A 23,508-nucleotide genomic window follows, 5' to 3' on the forward strand; every position below is an offset into this window, starting at 1 on the left:
GAGAGAGAGAAGGAGGCCTCTCCGGGTGAGATTCGGGAACAGTCACGGAGTGGGGCTTAGCCAGGAGCACAGGCCGTCTTCCATCACCGCAGCCTGGAAGGCAGAGGGGCTCGGGCAGAGGGGCTCACAGAGGGTTTCTGCCCAGGTTTCCCAGTGAAATAGGAAGCGAGATCATCGCAGCTGAGAGTGAGGTGATTTGGTCTGAGGGGAGAGGGGGCCAGCGAAGGTACTGGGGGCCTGGTGAAATGGCTCTTCAAGTTCATGATTCCAGGAAAGGAGGTGGCCCAGAGGTGTTCAGCTGCCTAGGGGTGACTGCAAGAGGAGAGGGGAGCCTTCTGATGCGGGGTTTGCTTGGTGTGTGGGAGGGAGGGCACAGGAGGGAACGTGAAATCTGAGGAGGAAAGGGATGAGAGGGAAGCAGCAGGGTCAGTGGGTTAGTAGGTTGGATGGCCAGTGAGGTCAGCCAGTGGCTAGAGTCCGGGAACCAGGGCATGGGAGCCAGAGTCTGGGTTGTGTAACAAAGAAAGGGGGTGGAGGGGTGTCAGCCTCCCTCCCGCTTTCCCTCGGTCTCTATTTCCTATTTCTCCTTTTCTGCCTCCACCCTCCCACTCCCCGCCCGCCCCCCATCTATCCTTTTCTTCCTCTTTTGCTCTGTCTCTCTCCAACTGATGGTCTCACTCCCCTTGCTATCTCTCTGTCTTTCCTTCTCCATCTCTCTCCCAGTCTGTGTCTTTCCCTCTCTGTCACCCATTTTCTCTCCCTCCCTGCAGTTTCCCCTCTGTCTCTCCATTTCTCCCATCTCCCTCCTGTTTTTATCTCTCGCTCTTTTCCTCTGTCTCTGACTCTCTCCCTCATGGTGTCTCCCACTTGCCCAAGAAGCAGACCCGTCCTCCCTGGGCCTGGGCCGGAGAACCCCAGCCTGGGTCCTTCTCTCCCATCCCCTTCCTCACCTGGGGGCCAAGGGTCCCCCAAAAGAGAACTTGGTCCCAGGTGGCCACGAGAAGGGCGCGTGGGGTGGGAGGGCTGCGGGGGAGGCATAGGCCAGGTCTTGGGCCGCCCGCTGCAGTAGTTCAGGCCGGTGGCTCTGCCTGTACCACACGTGGCCCCTGCTCGATGTGGACCCACCCACCCAGAACGGGGCTGCAAAGGCCTGGCCCATCTCCAGGGGAAATGCCTCAGGCGTGAACAGGGCCACAGGCTCCCTGAAGGACACCAGCCCACTGGTGCAGACCTGGGGGAAGTGGGGAAGGAAGAGACAGGCAGAAGGGTGTCATCAGGTCAGGGATCAGACGGGGGACAGGACCCAGGACCCAGAAGGAGCAAGGAGCAGATACAGACAGGATGAGGCAGGGGTGGGGTCAGCGTGAAGATGGGGCCCAGGGACCTCTGGTCAGGGTCAGGGCACTCACACAGGCCATCCTGTGTGTGAACTCAGAGTGTAAAGGGCTCCTGCCGCTGCAGCTCCTCCAAGAAGCCATCATCCTCAGCAGGAAGGGCTTCGTCCCCGTGCTCCAGCCCGTAGGGGTACAGGAGAGAGGCTGGGGACACCAAGACCTGAGGCTCCCCCAGGCCCACCAGGGCGGGGCCATGTCCCTCCAGCACCGCGCACCCCCCCGGACTGGGCCATGTCCCTTCAGTCTCCAAGGTCAGGGTCAGGTCCCCACAGGTCTCCAGGCAGGGCCATGTCCTCTCAGACCCCTAGGACCCTCCCTACCTGGCCCCCAGTCCTGTCCCCTCACCAAGCTGGGAAGCATGTCCAGCCTCACCTCTGAGCTCCTCGCTCCAGGTCACTTGGCTCTGCAGGACTAAGGGGACGGGGTGTCTGCTAAGGGCCGGGGTCCACCCAACACAGCTGACCCTTTTCCAGAGCCCCCAATCCCACTGACCCACCAGCAGCAGTCAGAGCAGCCCCAAGGTAGCCCCATGGATTGGCTGGCCGCTCTGGCTTATGCCTGGAGCGGAGGTGGGGGCCAGGTAGGGGGACCTGTAACTCAGCTCCACCAACCCATTGTTCATGGATCCAGGGGGCCTGGGAAGCACCCAGGGATGCTGGGTCTCATCCGGTCTGGCTGAGGCTGGGCCAGGCCTGCAGGTGGGGGTGGGGCAAGGAAGGAGAGAGGAGGTGGCCCCAGGGCTTTCCCAGGGGGCAGGGTTGTGTCACAGGCATCCAGGCCCTGGAGGAGCTCCCCACCCCATCAGCAGGCCAGAGCCCGGGTCAAGCAAGCCGCAGGTGAGCACACTGGAGCTCTGCTGAGGCTGGAGGGCTGACGGTGCAGAGCGCCGCTCCTTCCGGGGCCCTGCCAGTTCTCTCCCCAGCAGGTTAAAGATGAACTCAGAGCCTCCCCGATCCTAAGGGAGCATGTGCAGGGGGCGTGGTTGAGATGTGCACCTGGGGAGATGAAGGGGCCCAGGGGGACATCTGCAGAGAATAATGGGAGAGTCTGTGGTAGAAACTCATAGTTGGGCATTTGGGAACATGACTGGGGGATGGACCGTCAGAAGGAGAGATCCACCTGGAAAGACGTATGAAGGGCAGGCGACAGGGGGCTCAGACTGTGCACGTGTGGAGATCGCTGGGGGCTGTCCTGACAGAGGAGGCTCAGAATTAGAAAGTGGGGACTCCATCTTCAAAGTGGGAATCCCCAAGCCACTGCTCTGGCTCCCCAAACCCAAGCTAGTCCTTCACATGGTCAAACCCAGTGGGACAGAGGCCCTGCTTTGCAGGCTCCCTCCCACCCAGCATGAAGGAGTGGCCCCGTCACCTTCTCCCCAGTCTGAGCAATCTTTGGTCAAGGCCTCCCACCTTCATCCCCAGAAGACCCCCAGCATCTGGAAACAACAGGTTTCCCTGGGGGCCCAGGGAAATCCTGGGGGGCAGTGTCCAAGCCCGGTCACCCGAGAGGGTGGTCACTCGAGGGGGAGTGGGAGGCTCAGTACCGTCTCCTGAGATGCCCTGGTCACGGTCCCAGTCTTAGCTTTCCCCCCTCACATGCGCCACCTTGAGCAGATTCACAGCCCTCCTGGCTTGCTGCTATTTTATACCACAAAGTTTGGGACGGTTTGCTATGCAGCAGTAGAACTGGGACAGCTGCTCACAAAATAACTGCAGGATTTAAATAGTATTACTTTTTCTGCAGAAACTAAAATCCATTCTCCACTTACAGCACTATTTGAACATTCAGAATAATTATTTCTGAATACAGATGTCGTGGCCATCACAATCATTGTTAATTATGGCGGTAATTTACTTGCGGAATAACCATGGTGGAAAAATAACTACATTTCTCCTTCAACTTGACGGGGAGAATGCCAACTTATAAACCACACATGGAGCTTTCCATTCCAAGTTACATCCAGCAGGCTTTCTATATTTGAAAGTGAATATTCAGATATAAACACTCACCATGAACGCAAAGCCTTGCTTGTATTCCTGAGGTGGTTACATAAATTAGATCAGATGGGCCAAATACTTCTGGGTCGGAGATACACAGCAATGACATGGAAGAGAGAGATTTGATATTTGATCTTTCTGAAGATCAAGGTCCTAGCAGAGCTTCAAAGCAATCCTGTGATTGTTATTATTATTTTTCTAATATCTGCGTGGCTCCTTGGGGTGGGTGACAAGGTTAGTGGCAGCAGGAAGAGAAACAGGCTCACCGACCCCTGGCCAACAAAGGAGACTGACTGATGAGTGGCTGTTGAGTGGATCGCAATCTCCCAACCCCCTCCCCCCTCCAAGAGCAATGATGTGCGCAGAGCCCAGAGTGGTCCCCTGGTCGACATCTTCCCAGTGGACAACCCGTTGGTTTTTAATGTCCAAACTTCCACCATGTCTCCTAGAATCAGGCTGCAGCCCCTCAGGTCTCCCAGGGCGGGGCCATGCCCTCTTCAGTCCCACCCAGAGCAAGGTCATGTCTGCTCAGACTGGCCCCCTCCCTGCCAGGGTGAGCTGTGTCCCCTCGGAACCCCCAGGACATGGTCATATCTGCTCAGAATCCCCCAGGTGGACCATGTTCTTTCAGAGTCCCCAAACTTCGTAAAACACACATACAGTACATTTGTCAGCTAACAACAACAAAGGAAAATGTACAGCCCCATCCCCGTAGCTCAATACGTTTCTAACAAAGCAATGTGTGGGTCAAGTCTCGAATTGTATCTCCGATATGATGGGTAGAACGGTGTAGCAGCATGCAGACGTTTGGAAAAGCGCATGGAGATGTGGGGCTGGGGCGTTCCTGATGGACAAAGTAATGGTGGGATCACCAAATCCTAAGAGTTCGGTCCAGGGAGGGATGCTTGCAGCATTTTCTAAATGGGTATCTGTATGTTATTCAAAGGGGCTTTCCTGTGTCTTTTTATGTTTTAGGAAATTGCTTGGGGGCTTGTAGCTGATGAGCGACACATTTAATTTTTATCATTGAAAGTCATGGGAGGGACCCCCTGGCAGCCCAGTGGTCAAGACTCTGCGCTTCCAATGCAGGGGGCGTGGGTTCAATCCCTGATTGGGGAACTAAGGTCCCACATGCCCGACGGCGCAGCCAAAAAAAAAAAAGAAAGAAAGAAAGAAAAGAAAGTCATGGGAAACAGGCACCTGCTGGGTGTTTTCCTGCAGAGCATCTGGTGTCCAGCAACACCTGGACAAGACTACTCCTTAACTTCCCGTAGTTTAGGGGGCAGTAGTGCCCCCTGGTGGCCATTGGTGTCCCAGCAAGGTCTGCAGATGTTCTAGGGAACAGAGTGGGTCCCAGGGGAAACTGAGAACCACCTCCAGCCCAGATGACAAGATGAGGGTCTCAGGTTGTGCTCACAGGGCCTGGTGCTTCTGCCTCCTCCCTACAGGGCCCTGCTTCCCATGTTGATCTACAGTGGATGTCTTGTTTTCACTGGGCATCTACAACCATTTTTTCTGGAAAGAGCAACCCATTTTCCTTTGGAGAACCCCTCACACTCAAGTCATGTAGTTCCTGAGGGTCAAACCTCCTCCCCACCCCATGCACAGGTGCACAGTGATTTGGTAAGGGATGAGCATGTGACCCAAATCCGTCCAGGGAGAGCCAGGCCTGGGACTTTTTTGCTGTAGCTGATGGGAAAGAAGGATTCTTTTTCCACTGTGGCTGTTAAGTCATCCATGGCATATAAGAGTTTCGGTGGGTTGGGGGGACATCTCTGTCTCTGACTGTAGGGGAGCCTGCTTGGAAATGAAGCTGACACAGAAAATCAGATGTGAGAGAGGAAGTGAGGGACAGTCCTGATGAAAAATATTCAGCAGCTGGATCCAGCAGTACCTGAAGCCAGACGCTCCAGAGCATTTCCAGTTAGGGGAAACAATTAAGGTATTTTCTCTTAAGCCAGTGGGAACTGGAGGATCACACTCCCTGTCTGATGTTTGCCAGGCCCAACTGCTCTCTTCCAACCCCCCAAAATGTCCTCATTTGCTGCTTACATTTGCAAACTCAGAGACCACATTAATCAAAACCATCTTTATTATTTAAAGAGCATCCTGTCATCAGGGGCACTAGATGGGACTCCCCAGACGGCAGAACAATATTTACATGGGGCTCAGAAGGGTGAGGCTCGGGTGGTCCCAGGGCTGAGTGGGCCCGCCACTGTGGAGGACCTTGGAGGGAGGGTATCCTTGGACCTGTGGGCTGGGCCCAAGAAGAAAAATGTTCCATCCCAGGGTGAACCCCATCATGTGGGCTGGAGCCACCTAGAGCAGCTTGGGCCCTGCAGGCGTGCACAGCGAGGAGAAGCCACAGGTCAGAGCTGGGTCACCATGCCGCTGGCTTCGGAGTGAGTCTGGGGAAAGACAACTAGGGGCTTCCAAGGTCTGAGAGGCTTCCCCCAAAGTCCCACAGCTGAACTCCCCTCCCCAGGAGCCCTTTGAAGGCTATCCGTTCCCTAGGGCACCCTCTTCTAAGCCTGAGCGCTGGTTTCTGGAAAACCCTGGCTCCCTTTCCCCCTCAGAGTCCCAAACCCTTCCACCCTCTGGCTCCCATCTGGGCCCAAATTTCACCTTTATGGCCTGGAAGATCCACTCCCGGAAGTCACTGACTTTGGTGTAGACGCCTGGCTTCTGGGCCAGGGCACAGCCGGTGCCCCAGCTCACGATGCCACAGAGCCGCCAACGTGGCGTCCGAGAGATGCTGTCCTCACACACGAAGGGGCCACCGCTGTCGCCCTGGTGGGGGACGGAAGGCCTGGCTGGAAGCCAAGATGGCTAGCCGAGAGGCCCTCCTCGGATGACTGTGGGCTGTGGTCACAGAGCGCTCTGGCCCCGAGGTAGCGAGCCTGACCACCCACTGCCATGTGTCTCCACCCCCGGAGAAGCGGGGGCCCGGGCTGCCCCTCACCGTCCCTCACCTGGCAGGCATCAATGCCACCCTCAGGATAGCCGGCACAGAACATCTTGGGTTTGATCTGGTTCCCGTAGAAGTCGGGGCCGTTGCAGACATCACTGCTGATTATGGGGACTCGGGCCTCCTGGAGTACCCCCGCCTGTTGGCCTGGGGGTGTGCAGGCAGGGCTGGACGAAGCTGGGGGGCATACACACCCCCCTTCCTTCCTGGTGCCCACCCAGGCTCCTTAGTGTCCCTACACCCCTGGGCCATGAGGCCTTCAAGCAGGCCAACGGCCCTTCCCCAGCCCGGATCAGAGTCTCCCTTAACAGTGACTTCACAGGCAGAGGACGGAACTCACCGTAGTACTGCGTGTTGCCCCAGCCAGTCACGGTGCAGATCTTGCCATCCACTAGGGCCTGCCCGGCAGCCGGGAGGCACACGGGCTGGATGTACTCTGTGAGACAGACCACGCTGGTCCCACCCCTGCCGGCCTGCCCCGCCTGGTACAGACCTCAGCCCAGCTGCCCCTGGTGCCCCCGGCCCACCCTTCCCTCTGTTCTTTTACAACAACAACAGCAGAAGTTGCCTTCTACTGAGAGCTCACTAGGTACTAGGCACCTTCCTGGGTGAGTTCCTTTAATATCCCATCAGCCCAGGGAGGTAGGAGTTATCAGTACCCCATTTAAAGAGGGGAAAATAAGGCCATGTCGTTTGTCCAAAGCCTCAGAATGAGTCCATGAGTCGATGGCAGAGCCAGAATTTGAACCCAGCTTGGCCCAATTTCCAAGCCTGTATTCTTAACCATGGCCCATGGGGCCGCCCCTGCCTAGAGGGTGCCTCTGTGAGAAATTTTACAAGGTATTATCTTGAGATGCTCGACTTCCACCTGTCCACAGTAAGAATGGCATCCCTGACACATGACTTCCTTGTGCAGTGCACAACCCTCACCAGTGGTCCTGGCAGCCCTACCTGCTGCCTGCTGGTGACTTCACCTCCCTGAGCTCAGAGCTCTCAGGTGCAAAGTGGAAAGAATAATCATTTCCCCCCAGAGGTGTATAGTGAGACATCGGCGACGCGTTGAATAGCATGCCTGGCTAATAGGAAATGCTCACGTAACTAGCAGTAGTAAAACACAGCGACAATGGCAATGAGTGTTAATATTAACTGAGTGCTGGCATTGCTGTAGGCTCTTGACTCAGATTAACCCTTTTCATCATTTCAATAACCCTCAGAAGTCATTTAACAGATGAGGGAAACTGAGGCATGGAGAGGTGAAGCCACGTGCTCAAGATCGCAGAGCTGGCAAGTACCTGACCCCAAAGCCCGTGCTGTTACCCCTCAGCCACGTGTCTCAAACCTAGGCCCCTCCCACCCCATCTACCTGTGCCCCGTGGATACCTCCCCACTTCAATCTTTTTAACCCTCTTACTCCATTCACTAAAGAGAAGGGTTTATTTTAAAGAGAAACATGCACACCTTTGTAAAGCAATTATACTCCAGTAAAGATGTAAAAAATAAAAAACAAGAGAAACATGTATTATTCAGTACTCTGTAATGACTTATATGGGAATAGAATCTAAAAAAGAGTGGATATATGTGTAGGTATAACTGACTCACTTTGCTGCACAGCAGAAACTAACACAACATTGTAAAGCAACTATACTCCAAAAAAAAAATTAATTTAGAAACAAGAAAAGAAAAACATGTATCGCTCCCTTAAATGGAAAACCAGCATCATGGACCATTCAGAAGAAAAATAACCATAAAAATAAGAAAAATGCAAACCAAATAGTACTGACCTCCCTGGCAGCACAGCCAGGGGCTCACAGGCACTGATTCCAGCGCCGGGCAGCCTGGGCTCAAATCTTTGCCATTTGCCAGTTGTGGGAATTGGGGGCCTTATGTACCTTCTCTGTGTTGGGACCTTTCCCCTTGTGAAAAAACAGGATCATAAGGGAACCAACTCTCCCCGGGCTGTTGGGACAATGAAATGAGTGCATGCTTGGGACATGCTGAGGGCAGTAGCCACACACAGGAGGAGTGTGCAGGTGTTGAAGTTCATCCTATCATCATTATTATTGTATTCTTTCATTATTATTATTGTCATCACACTGTTGCCTGCTGAAGACACCATCATCGCTATTTTAACTTCGTTGTCATCACCATTACTATTTTTTTTAATTTTTATCATTATTATTACTATTCCTGCTACAGAGTGGCCTTCTGAAAGCTGAAGCCCACGGCCTGCCCTTAATCCAAAAGGCATGTGTAGCTGAGGTATTAAAGACACCCTGGCACCCAAGTGAATCTCACTGAGAGCAATGGAAATGCTCCAGAGAACCGTAACACGGATAACGCCTGACTTTCTGATTCATTCATATACTTAAAATTTTTTCATTTCGTTTTTTTTTGGGGGGGGGCAGTAACGGCTCTTCTGAGATATAATTCACATACCACACAATTCACCCACTTAAAGTGCCAAGTCAATGGTTTTTAGAGAGGTTTTAGATATAGGTACTAGCCTGCCTGGCAATAGGAAGGTGCAACCACCGTCACAGTTGATTTTAGGACATTTTCATCACCCCTTTTACCTGGGACCTCCCGACATCCCCATGCCCGCCCCCCCCCACCTCCTGGGGAACCACTAAGCTACTTTCTATCTCTACAGGTTTGCCAGTTCTGGATATTTCATAAGAATGGAATCACACAGTATGTAGCTCTTTGGGCCTGACTTCTTTCTTAGCACAGTGTTGTCCAGGGTCATCCACTGTGTACCATGAATCAGGACTTCACTTCTTTTTATGGCCTAGTATCGTTCCATTGTATGGATCTAGCATGTTTGGTTTATCCACGTGTCAGATGGTAGACGTCTGGGTTGTTTCCACCTTTTGGGATAATGCTGGTCTGAACACTCGTGCCCCAGTTTTGGTGTAGCTACGTGTTTTCATTTCTTTTGGGTACGTACCTAGGAGTGGAATTGCCAGGCCAAATCGTCACTCTGTGTCGAACTGCTTGACCAATCGCCACATGGCTTTCCAAAGTGGCTGTACCCATTGTCCCCATCTAATGAATGCCCAGTGTGTGCCCCTCAGCATCATTTCCCTCATCACCATGGATTCCTATGCCCTAGCCCCCTCCTCCGTCCTCCTGGCCCCTGGTGTCCCCAGGCCAAGGAACAGCCCCAGACTTACCTGTGAGGGGCAGGGAGCTGGACAGGTGGACCAGGGCAATGTCATTGCTGTTCTCCTCGCTGTTGGGGTCTCGAAAGGGGAGATAGCCCCCGTGGTAGATTACTGCCTGCACCCCCAGCTGCACGCCATGGGGTGAGGTCTGGGCCACGGCACCAGCAAACACTCGCCATCGGGACAGGACCCGGTTCCGCCTACCAGGGACAGGAGGGGAGGGTGGCAGCCTGCCTGGGCACAGCCTCCCCGACCCCGCCGCTCCCCAGCCTCCCCCCTCAGCGCCATGGGAGACACTCACTCAGGGAAGCAGTGGGCGGCTGTCAGCACCCAGTCTCTGGAGAGCAGGGAGCCCCCACAGAGGTGTGCTCCATCGTAGCGAAGACTGACTTGCCACGGCCACCTGCCCAAGCTGGTGTCCTGGCCACCCACGATGCGATCGACGGGCAGCTTCCTATGGCCACAGTCTGTGGGAGAGGGGGCAGTCAGGGGCAGTGGGAGGCCTGGACCCCCTGCCTTAGGGGGTCTGAGAGGTCATGCGCCACTCTGAGAAGAGTGAGTGGACACGATCCTAACCTGAGGGGTCTGAGGGACGTGGCTCCACCCTCGGGGAGGGTGTCTGAGGAGACACAGCCCCCTCCTTGGGGACCTAGAGGGACATGGCTCTACCAGGAGGGGAGGGAGATCTGAGAAGACACAGCCCCATCCTTGCAGGATCTAAGAGGATAAGGCCTGCCTGGGGGTGTCTAATGGGACGTGGCCCTGCCCTCGGGGGGGTCTCAGAAGAAGACTCTGAGTTTCAGGGTCTCACCTTGGCAGATGGTAGCTAGGAAACGACCCCTGGGACAGTCGCTGTGGGAGAGACAGGGATGGGGACACAGGGGGAGACAAAAAGAGAGGCCAATTAAGAGGCAAGAAAGGCACATTGGGGGAGCAGGGGTGTGCGTGCCGGGGGCGGTGCGCGCCCTGCCTGCCCGCCGCCCTCCTCACCACACGGAAAGGACCTCGAGCAGCCTCCGGGCATGCGGCAGCCTCCCCTCGTCCACGCAGAAGAAGCCCGACGTGCCGTTGGCGCCCGCCGTCCGCACATCCAGCTCCGAGTGGGCCAGCGCCCTGGGCGGGGCAGGGGTCAGGCCTGCGGCCCCGCCCCCCAGCCCCCCACCCCCAGGGGCACCCCGGTACCTGAGGAAGCCCATCTCCTCGCAGCTGAGCCCCGCCACCCTGGCGTTGGAGCGCGAGGAGCACAGCAGGCGCCACGTGCCCTCCGTCTGGTCAAACACCGTGAGCCGAGCGTCGGCCGGGCCGGCCTGCACTGCAGGGTGACAGGACCGCCGCCTGGGTCGCCTTCCTGCCCGAGCCCTCCCGGCCTCTTCTCCGACCCCGTGGATCTAGTCCTGAGTCCTGGCAGGCCCGATGGCAGCACCCCGGGCCCCCCACATTTGTGACTGCGTCTGGAAGGGCCCATGACTCAAGTTGAACCAAAGATCGAGGTCTCTGGGACTCTGGCTGCCCCGCCAGGGGGAACCAGGGGGCTTCCTCCTACCACTGGGGTTCCTAAGCTGGTTGCCCATGAGCTGGAAATCTGGAATTCTGCCAGGAGATTTGGGACGAGGGAAACTGTTTTAACCAAGCTCCCAGGAGAATGGCATGTGAGGCTGGGTCTGCCTGGGCCCATCTTTGCCCCAAGGAGGCGAAAAATGAGCCAATGTGGAGGAAAGTCAACAGATTTCTGATAACATTTTTAAAGCCCCTGATGGAGTCAGGCTTGAAGAACCCCCAGAACTGTTGCTTAAGTGAGTCAATAATTTCCCTTTTCGTTTAGCCAGTTTCTTAGATTTTCCTTTCGTCTTTTGCAGCCCGAAGACCCTTGACTAATACATCACAGTGCCAAAATATTTAAATAGATTTCCTATAATCTTAAAAAAAAAGAGAGAGAATAGCTATCTTTTTCTGCAGGACTTGTCAGAGCCTTGAATACACACTAAATTGCATGATAATTCTCCAAGCAGAGGATGCAGTATTCATTCATTCATTCATTCAACAAGTGTTAACTAGACACATACTCCATGCCCAGTCCTGTGTGGGGTGATGCCGGGGGACATAAAGATGACCAAGACAGCCCTGGGCTGTGCCCTCACCAACCAAAGTCCACCAATGGGGGAGACAGACAGCAGTAAAAAAATCACCCAACCAAACACAGCATCACAAACTCTGAGAAGAGGTAGGGCGGAGATACACAGGAAGACTGGAGAGAGCTTATGGGGGATTCCTCCTGCCTGGGGCTTTACTGTGTTGAGAAGTGATGCTCCCCTCAGCCCCTCATAGGCTGCTCCTCAGACGGTCAGAGGACCCTTGTCCACACCTAAGCCAGGTCACAGCCCTTAGCCGTATTTATTTACATTTAGCAAACACTCAGTATGTGCCAGGCTCTATTCTGGGCGATGAACAGATCAGACAAAACCCCCAGCTCTGAGGAGCTCAAAGGCCAATAGGTGAGATGCATAACAAACAGGACAGAGAGGTTAAATAGATGGTGTGTCACAAAAGAAGGCGCCAGGGAGGTAAATCGAGCTTGATCGAGGCAGGGGAGTGCCGGCATTGAGGGGAGGGGAGGTTGCACTTTCCAACAGGTGGGCAGGGAAAGCTGCAAAAGATGCGAAGGAGGTAAGAAGCCAGAGGAGGGAACAGAGAACCAGGCCAAAGGAACTGCCAAGTGCAAAGATCCCACGGTGGTGGAATGGGGGGCGGGGAGACACGGGGGATGTTTAAGGAACAGCAAGGAGGCTGGAGCAGAGTGAGCTAGGGGAGGGGAGATGGGAGACAAGACCGGACTGACACTAGGACTTTGGCTTTTACCAGGAGTGAGATGCGGCCAGAGGAGGGCTCTGAGCCAGGAGGGCCCTGATCTGACTCAGGGGTTCACAGGCTCCCTCTGGCTGTGTGTGGGGAGCAGACTGTAGGGGCGGGATGGGAGCAGGGAGACCAGGGAGGAGGCTGTGTGATGGTCCAGGAGGGAGAGGATGGAGGCTGGGCCAGGGTCGGGGCAGTGGGGTGGGGTGGGGGGAACAGAGTTTAGATTGAGGATAGATTCTGTGGGTGGAGCCCACAGGGTCTGCTGAGGTTGGATGTGGGTGTGAGGGAAAGAGGGTCTGAGGGCAATTCCAGGGTGTTTGGCCTGAGCCGCCAGAAGGATGGAGCTGCCACTGACTGAGACGGGGAAGGTGGGGAGGAGTAAGCCTGGGGAAAGATCGGCTGTGCACCCCTTTTCTCCTGAGCCTCCTGCATGGCTGGTGTTCTGAGAGCACATTCTGGGAACGTGAATCTGGTGCAAACTCAATTTTGCATCCTTGTAGGAAGAACTTGGTGAGGCCACACCCAAGCTGAGCAGTCTTCCCACAGCCCCACAGATCTGGACGAGGGGAGGCAGGACTTCCAGGGAAAACCCTATCCTGCTGAGGACAGAGAAAGGCAAACAGAGGATGTGCATTCAGGCCTGAGGGACTCCAAACCCCAAGCTTTTAACGTTGCCCTAGACAGCCTCTCACGTGGCTTCCCTCCTGAGGGTTAAACAATAATGGCACAGTAATAATAACACTTGTCTATGTTTCCTGGGGATGTCAGTGGGCTGACCCCATGCTATGTGTCATATCTGGGGGGTTCCTTGAATCCCACCACCATCCTGGAAGGTAGAGACCATTTCTATGCCCATCTTGCAGATGGGGAAACTGAACCTTGGAGAGGCTATACTTGCCCGGGGGAATATAGCTAAGAACCTGCAAAGCCAGGATTTGAACCCAGGCCTGCCTACCTGCATACTCCCTGCTCCTTCTGTGGCTCTCACATGGACCCTTACCTGTCCCCACCCTAAATATATTCACCCACAGCCTGAACTAGGAGCTTCCTGGCTGGCTCGCCTTAGTCACGGCCTCCAGGTGGGGGCCCAGGGATGCCTGGTACCTCTGCTGGGTGGTGCCCACCACCCGCTGAGTCCCCAGACCAAGACTTCGGGGCTGAAACACCAACTGTGGGTGGGAGTGAATTCTTATTTTTAAATGACTTCTCAGTGCTCTAGGAATGTGATTTCCAGAAAGTGTGAGGTTTTAGGAAAAAATTATCACTTTATGGATGGATTTGGAGGGAGGGGGAGGGAGGGAGGAGGGAATGTCAAATGCCCCCTCCAAGTATTTTTAAAACTATATTCTGTGCCACTGTTTCTCACTTCTAAACTCTTTATTCTTGTTTGTATTATTTTAAGCAATGCAAAAAGTATGTTCTGGGTCACCTGGTTTGCTCAACAAATTGTCTGATATATTTAGAGGTGTGAAAATCCCAGAAAAGTGAGGTGGGGATATCATTTCTGGGTTGTTTTTGTTTGTTCATTTTGTAATTTCCCAACGTTTTTGAAAAACCCGAGTATAATGGAAGGGCACGGTGCTGGCGTTGGCCAGAGCCAGGTCTGAATCGTGGCCTAATTACTTTCCAGCTGGAGGCCCAGGACAAGTTGGCTCATGTCGGCGATCTGTCCTCATGCTTATTCATTAAGCAAAGGTTTCCTGAGCACCTACTATGTGCTGGACACTGTCTGGGGCAGTAAACAAAATGCCCCCGCCCTCCTGAAATTCACCAGGAGTAAATCATGAACTTCAAGTGTGAGGAGGGTTTTACCAGGGTCAGCAGGATGGCTGTGGGGAGCGGGGTGGGGGGTGGGGGGGCAGTGTGGAGCCTGGGGGCAGAAAGGCCCTGCTCAGGAATGTTACAGCCTGAAGCCTGAGACACAAAAGCCCATGTTAACCAAGTTGGCTGAGAGTCAAGTGTTGCACGGATCATTACCTCCTCTAATTCTCACTCCCAGTTTCCAAATGAGGACTCTGAGAACCAGAGAGGGCAGGACAGGTGCGAGCCTCAGCTCAGCAGGGATGGTGCAAGATCCTGAAACCCGCCTCGGGGTGTGAGCGGGAAAGAAGGTGGTGCGGGGAGGGTCCTTCGAGGGCGTGAGAGCTGCCAGTGCGTTGGAGCATGAAGGGCACCGGAAGCAAGCATGAGGTGAGGATGGAGAGGGGCCCACACCCTAGGAGCCTCGGAGCCTGGCTCCTTTTAGCCCAGTGGCAGTAGCGAGCTTCCGGCAAGTGCATGACCCTCTGCCCTGCCATTTATTCAATGTGCGGACTTGGACAAGTCAGTTCACTTCACTGGGCCTCAGTTTCCCCATCTGCAAAATGGGGATGATGATAATGGCCCCGACTTCACAGGGCTCTTGTGCAAAGGCTGCAGCCAGGGCCTGGCATGCGTTAGCCGTCACTATGGCAACTCACTTGGCCGTTTCCTGAGAAACAATAGAGTATAGTAGTTCTACCCAAGAGCTGGATCCAGGCTGCCTGGTTCCCATCCCAGTGACCTGAGGCAAGTCACTTGGTCTTTCCAAGCTTCATTTCCCCGTATTAAAATGGGCTGTGGGGAGGATTTAATGAATCAGTACCTGCAAAGCCCTGAGGCCTGTGCCTGGCACGTGTAAACGCTCTCTAAGGGTCAACTGTGGTGCTTGACCTTGATGGTGGCTTTCCTTGTCTAGATGCTCGTTTCTGCTCTTAATGTGAGCTGAGTCCTTTACGGAACTACATGAGGCTTGTGGGAGTGAAAAATGCATCCCATCACCCGACTTCCCCATTCTTCCTGCTGCCCTGAGCCACAGAACGGCAGCTTGGAGTTGGCATCTGGGAAGATTCATTCATTCCACAATGCGTTTCCGCAACTATTTGTGTGGCCACCTGCATGCAGATACATCCCTATCAGTCCAGTCAAAGAGCTATTCGTGGCCCCATCATTTACCAGCTGCATGTCCTCTCTGGTCCTCACTTTCCACATCTGTAAACGGGGATACTAACAGCAGCTACCTCCAAGGAGAGCTAGAAAAAGGTTGGCTGAATTCATACAGTACCTCTCAAACAGGTTTTGACCACGTTCCGCAATAAGAAACACATTTTTACATTATGATGTAGCCTTGAACGTCTGTTTTCTGGGGTGAACTGTGGCATTGCTCTAAGCCTCAGTTTCCCCATCTGTAATATGGAGAGAATAACGGTCCCACCCTCATAAAACCAAAAGAAAAGCTTAACAGAACTTCTTCTTACTGAGAGAGATGCACTCTGATTTTTTTTAATCTATTTCACACTTTTTAAAGTGTGGTTTTCAGCTCACTAATTTCATGATGCACTAACGGGTAACACACTTAGAGTCTGAAAAACACTGGGTTAGACAAGTGAAGTGTTTAGAGCAACAATACGAGTTCATTCAAAAAACTCCTTTCATTGAGTTCCCACCAGGTACGGGCTTCCTCCAGGGCTCCCCAGAGGGTCTCAGCACGCTCTACTCACCTGGATACAGCGGCTCTTGGTCACTCCTGAGTAGAACGGTCACTGCAGAGAAGGCAGAGGTGAGGGCAGGTAGGCTGGGAACTGCAGGGGGCAGGGGAGGGTAGAGGCGCAGGGGTCCGTCCACTCTCACCAATGGCCCAGGACGCTGCCCCGATGCCTGTCAGGAGCAGCACGGTCCCCACAGTGAGAGCTGCCACCTTGGGTCCAGAGCAGCATGGCACAGTCCGGCCACCTGCAATAGACACCATGCTGGGGCCACAGCCAGGTCTGTCCTCATTGTGGCAGGATCTGAACACGGGGCCAGCTCTGGCCTGCCCCCAGGCCAACTTCGCACGCCTGAGCCTGCCCTGCCCTGGGCCCAGTTTCCTGGGGTGAACAGTTGGCAGGGCCGTCCCTCCCCTGCGGCGAGGACAACCAGGTGTCCAGCCCCCCAAGGGTTCCAGCTGGGAAGAGCCGTGGCTGGGACAGCTTCCGCCCTCCCTGCCTATATTCCTGGCACTTAAGGGATTTCTCCTCCCCTATGACGCTGCGCTTCTGTATTTCCTTCATCACGTTGTGCCGTCTTTTCTTGAACGTCTCACTTCTGCTAACTTTCCCAGAGGTTCTTGGAGGCTCTTGGGGGCTGTGACCCCTGACCTTTGCCCTCTTGGCAACTCTCTTCCCTGCTGTTTGGCATTTCCTCACTGCCTCACTTCTCTCTGCTATACCAGACCCTCTGCCCCTGGGAACCCCCCAAAACCAGAACTCTCCCAGAGGACCCAGCTCCAAGGTCAAATTTGCCCCTGGAGGTTGAGAACCTACATTTGGAAATTTGCCAGCCTCACTTAAAAATATTGGCCTTGGACTTCCCTGGCGGTCCAGTGGTTAAGACTCCGCACTTCCACTGCAGGGGGCAACAGGTTCGATCCCCGGTCTGGGAACTAAGATCCTGCATGCTGCGTGGCGTGGCCAAAAAAAATATATGTATATATTGACCTTACCCATTCTTATGTGGGACCTTGGGCAGGTGGTGTCACCTCTTTGAGCCTCAGCTTCCTCATCTATTTAATGGGCATCCACCTAGCACACACCTCTAAGTATAACGTTTTAAAGTTCTTTTAAATAATAATAATAAAAACCATACTCTTATCACATGTTGTATGTGCCAAGCACTGCTCTGAACGCATTAACTTATTCAGTCCTCATCTAAGTTATGATTCCCATTTTTCAGACAGGGAAAACTGAGGCTCAGAGAAGTGGAGTCACCTGCCCAAGGTGACTCAGCCAGGAAGAGGCTGTGCTGAGTCCTGAACCCTGGGGTCCAAGTGTATAACCACTAAGCCATGCTACCCCTCCCTGTGCTATAGTGGCTGGCATATAGCAAGTTCTCAATAAATGCTTTTATTTATTTATTTATTTTTCATTTTTTATTGGTCAATAAATGCCTTTAAATCATTAGAGCTGTGTGGTCCTGGGCAACTCCCTTCACCTCTCTGGGCCTCAGTTTTCTCATCAGTAAAATGAGACTTCATTCATTCATTGTCCTATTGAACATCCACTGTGTTCCTGGCACCATTCTAGGCTCTGGAGACACATCCCAAAACAAGACGGATGAGATGTTGGTTCTCATGGAGCTCACATTCCCATGTGTGTAAAGTGAGGGGAAAACCAAAACAAGTAAACAAGTAAATGAACTTGATAATCTCCAGATCGTGGCAAAGTCTATGAAGAAAATGATGTGGGTTGGGGGTGGCAGTGTTCTGTGGGGTGTTCAGGAAGGGCCTCCCTAAGAAGTGACTTTGGAGCGGAGACCTGAGGGGTGAGACCAGCCAAGCAAAGACCTCTCATGGAAGGGCACAGTGGGCAGAGGGAACAGCACAGGCAAAGTCCTTGAGGCAAGAATAAGCATGGTGGGTTAGAGGGCAAGAGAGGCCACTGATGTGGCCAGAATGGCATGAGCTTGGGGAAGGCAGTGGGACCAAGGCTGGGGCCAGCTGGGGAGGGCTGGCAGCCCCCAGACAAGAGGGATTTTATTCCCAGTGCAACAGGGGCCCTGGGGCTGAAAAGCCAACCCTTTTGCTAGAGATCAGGAGAACCAAAGGGAAAAGGCAGCTGAAAGCTTTTGCTGGGCCTGGCATGCACCCGACTGCCCTTGGCATCTGCAAGGCCCTCCCAGGGCTGCAGGACCTCCCAGCTTTGCCATCTGTGTCGTGGCAGTACGGCTGATGGGCACAGGGCCAGGCCAGCACCCGGAATGGAGCAGGGAGCAGTCCAGCACCTTCCTGGGATGCCTATTGTCTGAGTGTCTTAAGAATTTGAGAGCCCAGCCATTCCCGGCAACGTGCTCCTCCCTCCAAACAGGCCCCAGTGGACCGGGCCAGCCCAGCCCTGGCTGGCTGACCCCTTCCTGTCTCCCTGAGGAGAGAGGTCCCCACCTCCACCCCCAACCATCTTCCTGGTTCCAGTGGGAGGTCTTGGCTCTGCTAGCCGTCAGGCTTGTCCTGGTTCCTTTCTGTTCAGATGTGCCTGCAGAGCTTTGGGCCACTCACAGCCCAGCCCAGAGGCTTTGGCACGTCTGCTGGGGCAGGAAGCACTGCCACCCTGTGTCTCTTAAGGTGAGAGGCAAAACTTGCTTTCATGCCTTCTGGTTCAGGGGACTTCGGGCAACCCCCAAACAGGTGCCTCTGGTGGGACAGGAAGCATCCTCGCTCTGGGTCCCTGGTGTGAGAGGCATTCTCACTGCATATCTTTGCTGAGGCAGGAAAGCGTCCTCACTGTGCGAGAGGCAGCAGCATCCTTGCGTGATTCCTCAGGGGCGAAAGGGCTGGGTAAGCCAGGACCCCCGAGCTTCCCCCTGAGGCTCTGCTCTCTGTTCCTCCAAGGGTGCTAGGCTGCCCTTGTCTTCTCACAGGACAGTGCTTCTGTCCCCACCATTTGGCTGCAAAACCCTCCCAAGTGACATCTTTGGCTCCTTGTCTCTGAAACTCCATTCAATCTACAGCTCCGTGTCTGTTTTCATTGTACGCAACTCCAGCTTCCTGAACAGAAGTCTCTCCCCGTCTGATTTCTGGGACACCGCCCGTGCCCGATTCTGATTCTCCCTCTACTTCTCCATCTCCTCCACACACTCCCTGAAATCTGGGGTCCCCAGGGCGGCCATGGCCTCCTCCCCCTCATGCTTCCCCACTCCCGTCTGTCTTACACACCTCCACAGCCTGTGTCCCTTTTCTGTCCCCAGCCCTGGACTCTCCTTTGTCCTAGATCGGGGGTCCCGCAGTCTCTTAGATGCCTCCCACTTGAATCCCCAAGGTCCTTCACACCTCCCAGGTCCCATACTGGCCTCAACATCTCCCCAAATCCCCAGGTCCCGTCTCAGAGGCCCTCATCCTCAGGAATGTCCCTCATCTGCAGGACGCCTCCCTCCCACCTCAGCTACAGGCCTCCTAAGTGTCTCCCGCCCACTCTCTCCTTCCCTGCTCCCACCCCATCCAACCCCTGGGCTCAGTCTCTCCTTCTGGCCCAGCCTCCACATAGAACCCCAGGGAATCTTCCTAAACACCAAATCCAACCTGTCCCTACCCTCCATGACTCCCCAATGCTCCCCAGGACAGAGTCTAAAGCCCTCAGCCTGTGGTACCAGCCCCTCTAGGATGTAAGCATGGCTATTAGAGATTTGGGGGTTGAACATGCTTTCCTAAATTCCCACACAGCCATATGGGTCCTTATCAGACAACTGATAAGCCGGTCCAAAAAGCAACCAAAACGACAGGACTTATAAAACAAAGAATACCCACCAGCGCCACCTTGTGGAGAGACCCGGCACTGCCCAGTCATGGGCCAGCTTCTCACCAAAAAGAGTCCTAACGGATCTCAATCACCCTCCCAGCTACATTTCCAACTTTACCGACAGAAATACGAAATTAGCTACGTGCCACTGCACACCGGGCAGATTGTCACCCCGGCTGTTAGCCTTGCTCTTCCCTCTGCCTGGCACACCTACCTACTCCCTCCTCATCCTGAATGTCAACTCAGATATCACCTCCTCTGATTCTAAGTCTCCAGGAAGCACCAAACCTCGCCTTAGGTGTACTTCAACAGCAGAATGGGGCTTCCCTGGTGGTGCAACGGTTAAGAATCCGCCTGCCAATGCAGGGGACACAGGTTCCATCCCTGGTCCGGGAAGATCCCATGTGCCGCGGAGTAACTAAGTCCATGCACCACAACTACTGAGCCTGAGCTCAAGAGCCCACGAGCCAAAACTACTGAGCCCGTGTGCCACAACTACTGAAGCCCGCACGCTTACAGACCATGCTCCGCAACAAGAGAAGCCCGAGCACCGCAACAAAGAGTAGCCCCCACTCGCTGCAACTAGAGAAAGCCCGCGCGCAGCAACAAAGACCCAACGCAGCCCAAAATAAATAAATAAATAGATTTATTTATTTATTTGTTAAAAATCCAGCAGAATGGTAACACAAACATTAGCACAACTGCAGCCACAATGGTTCTCAGAAGCTACACCGACCTTAGCCCTGTCCTAACCCCATCCTGCAGTTTCCTAAAATCCTTGCAACTGTTAATGAGGAAGGTGTCATTATCACCATCCCCAATTTACAGATGAGGAAAGGAGGCCCAGAGAGGTGCAGCCACCCACCCGGGGTCACCCAGCAAGTAACCACAACGCCAGAACTTTTCAGCATTCGTGTCTAGGTTTGAAACGACAGCAGGACTCCCCTCCAGGGCCAGGCCCGAGCTGCCTGGGGATGCACTGAAGACCACTGTGCCTCGGTTCTCTCTGTCCCCAGGCCAGTCTCTGGCCATCCTTCAGCACATGCTCTGCTTTTCATCCCTGGTTCATTCACCCGTAGGCCCCAGGCCTGGTGAGATCCCTTCAGCGGGCTCCAGGAAGGAATGGTTCCAAAGGTGCAGGGCTCTGCTGCCCACCTGCTCCGCAAGGGCACAAGCACCTTCTCCCGAGCCACTGGGAGCCTGGATTTACTCCGGGCCACAGCTGAATGATTTGGGCTCTGATTTGCTAGCTGTGCTGAGACCCAAAGAGGCCAGTAATCTACACCCATCATTTCAGCCAGCACATTCAGGGCTTCCTGCCTATCACAGCATGTAAATCCTCACACCATCCTCTGAGGTGGGCACTAGTACTGTCTCCATTTTACAGAGGAAAAAACGAGGCCCAGAGAGGGTAAGTCACCTGCCCAGGGCCTCACAGCTAGAAAGTGACACTGCCTGGGACCAAACCCAGCTAGCCTGGTTCCAGGAAGAAGAGAGGGAGCCAGCCCCAGCTGGGGAGCGCGGAAAGGAAAGGCCACCCCTAACTGGGCCCTTCCAGCTGGCTCCCAAGTGTGGACCAGGGTAAGAAGGAGCCAGGGTGTCTGGAGCCCCTGCCAGGGGCTTCCATGAGCCCTCGAGTGCCCGCCACTCTGAGGATGTGGTTTCTCCCCACCATCCCTGGAGCAGTTTCTCTGTTGTCTCTCCCCTTTCCATCCATCCGGACCGAGTCCAAAGTCCTCCCTCTGCTGTTTTGCCCACAGTGTGAGGAGGTGGCAGGAATGTCTGGAATCGGTGGGGGTCTTGGGTCCCAGGACTCCAAGTTGGCCGACCTCTTCCACGACAGCTCTGGTGCACCGCATCTGTCTTACACGCTGAGCCCCATGCGGGTGCCTTGTGTGTGTTACGTGCTCCCAACAACCTCACGTAGGTAGGCAGGTAGGTGGGTAGGGAGGTAGGGAGGTAGGTAGGCGGGTAGCATTAGAATCCATGCTTGACCCAGGGGGGAAATGAAGCCCAGAGAGACGACGACACTTTCACAAGGTGGCACAGCAAAAAAGTGGCAGAAGCCAATTCGAATGCAAGCCTGTGTATTTGACTCCGGAGTCTGTGTCCTTAACTGTGATAGCTAGTCTCCCCGCCTTGGCCCCAAGTAGAGGACAGGTCCAGGGATAGCTGAGAGATCACTGGGGGATGAGGGGAAACTGAGGCAAGGAGCCAGGAAGGTCATATGGGGTGGCAGGGAGGCAGGTGGTGCCACAGCCCCACAGAAAATTTGGTTAATAGTTAATCAGGTAGAGGAGACTTCAGAAGCGGGTGGGGATGGGCCCCAGGAGGGGTGCCAGAGAGAGGGGGCTCCAAGGCGGTGGAGGGCTGGGAAGGAAGCACAGAAGGAAGGGCGCCAGGCAGAGCCAAAGTTGGGGCTCAGGGAAAGGGGGACTCACCCTCCTTCTCCGCCATGTCACGGCCTCTAGTTAATGATTCCCCGGCTGACCTCCTGGGCCGGGGCGGGACCTGTGGGGAGATGAACGGGGGGAGGCAGGGCCTGGGGGAGCCCAGGCCAGCCCCTGTGCCCCCAGTCCCAGGCGCCCATCCAGGGAGGCTGAGGGACTGGGCCCCGGCCAGAGCACGCCATGATCACGGACACAGACTGGGCTGGGTTCAAGGATGGGGTCAGTGTGTGACCAGCGGCCAGGGGGATGCCTGGATTTGCAGGCCTGGGGGACCCCATACGCCTGGGCCTGGGTGAGGAGGAGACTAGGGCTCTGAACTCCTGGGTCTGAAGGGGGAGAGCTGGGGCCTCAACTCCTGGGTCCTGGGGAAAGAGGTTTGGGGGCCAGCCCTCCTTCGGAGGAGGGACACAGGGGCCTGGATTCCGGGGTCTGAGGGAGGAGGAGACCGGGGCCGATCTTGGAGTCTGAAGAACAGGGGGCTGGGACTCTGAGGTCCTTGGGGAGAAGCCTGACAGCCCACCCTCCGGGTCCCTGGGAGCCCTTCTACTGGGAGCTGAGCATTAGGGCGGGTTTGGGTGAGGGGGCCCACGTCCTGGGGACTGGAACTGAGGACCCTGGTCCTTACCCTGGGGTCCGGCAGGTGGGGGCGGAGCTGAGAGATGGTGCCGGTTTAGGGTCAGTCTCCAGGCCTGGGCAGGAGCATGGTGGCCCCTCAGCAGCGGCGGCCCCAGAGGCAGCGGCGGCGGTGGCGCGGGGCCTGCTAGGCCTGGCTGCCTCACCTGAGGAGGAGGGGGCTGGGCGAGAGGCGGGGGAAGGGGCGGGGAGGGGCCGGGCAAAGGGATTGGCAGCGCTGGAGGCCACCTGGCTGGTGGGACAGGGTTTGCAGGGGATGGACCAGGCCGGCCCAGCAACCTGCCTCCGGCCTGGAGGGGGCTCAGGTGTGCGGGGCTGAGGGGACGAGGAGCTGGGACTGGCTTGGCCTGAGGGCCGGGGGTCTGGGGAGACAGGGCAGGCTGGGGGTGCTTCCAAGGACCAACGGAAGGAGCTACGAACTGCAGGGACACAGAGGGAGGGCACCAGCTGCCCCAAGCCCACCCTGCCCCAGCTTCTTCGCCTGCCTCCTGCCCAGCCCCCGCCCTGCCCCAGCTCAGGCTGAACCCCGTCCCTGTCCACCCCTGCCCCTTCCGGCACCCTCTGCCCAGCCCCAGGCCCACCACTGCCCCTGCCATTTCCTGCACCTGTTGTCCAACTCCCGAACAAGGCGGTCCCAGCTCCGGGCCGGCTTCAGCCCAGCCCGTGCCCCAGACCCCTCCCGCACCCCAACTCCTGCACCAGCCTCTGCCCCTCCAGTGTCCCCAGCCCAGCCCCAGTCCCGACGCCTGCCCCCGCCCTTGCTCTC

The 23,508-nt window shown here is 55.4% G+C and overlaps 1 protein-coding gene across 4 annotated transcripts; it reads right to left on the bottom strand.

Annotated features, from left to right (window-relative positions):
* Window positions 1–5,474: 5,474 nt before the first annotated feature.
* On the bottom strand, window positions 5,475–23,453 carry HPN (hepsin). 4 transcript variants are annotated; one of them, XM_070044204.1, is made up of 13 exons: window positions 22,735–23,453; window positions 22,101–22,170; window positions 16,025–16,126; window positions 15,895–15,936; window positions 10,706–10,835; window positions 10,514–10,636; window positions 10,335–10,375; window positions 9,825–9,990; window positions 9,533–9,723; window positions 6,700–6,795; window positions 6,364–6,506; window positions 6,017–6,181; window positions 5,475–5,799 (listed from the first exon to the last, which is right to left on the bottom strand). In XM_070044204.1, the coding sequence occupies exons 2-13, from the start codon at window positions 22,114–22,116 to the stop codon at window positions 5,761–5,763; spliced, it is 1,254 nt and encodes a 417-aa protein (XP_069900305.1). In that variant the 5' UTR covers window positions 22,117–22,170; window positions 22,735–23,453; the 3' UTR covers window positions 5,475–5,760. The 4 variants fall into 4 exon arrangements, with proteins under 4 accessions (XP_069900305.1, XP_069900302.1, XP_069900304.1 ...); XM_070044201.1 differs by having other exon boundaries at window positions 5,475–6,181; XM_070044203.1 differs by having other exon boundaries at window positions 10,514–10,835.
* Window positions 23,454–23,508: the final 55 nt, after the last annotated feature.

The sequence above is a fragment of the Globicephala melas genome, chromosome 19 (genome assembly GCF_963455315.2).
Source record: "Globicephala melas chromosome 19, mGloMel1.2, whole genome shotgun sequence".
In the NCBI taxonomy this organism is placed as follows: domain Eukaryota; kingdom Metazoa; phylum Chordata; class Mammalia; order Artiodactyla; family Delphinidae; genus Globicephala; species Globicephala melas.

What these genes read in the sequence shown, in the direction of transcription:
- HPN (XM_060288824.1), bottom strand. An exon ending in CCAAGAGCCGCTGTATCCAG is followed by an intron (nt 10,836 to 15,894) that starts GTGAGTAGAGCG and finishes GTCACCCTGCAG; the next exon opens with TGCAGGCCGGCCCGGCCGAC. An exon ending in GTGGCATTGATGCCTGCCAG is followed by an intron (nt 6,182 to 6,363) that starts GTGAGGGACGGT and finishes GTCCCCCACCAG; the next exon opens with GGCGACAGCGGTGGCCCCTT.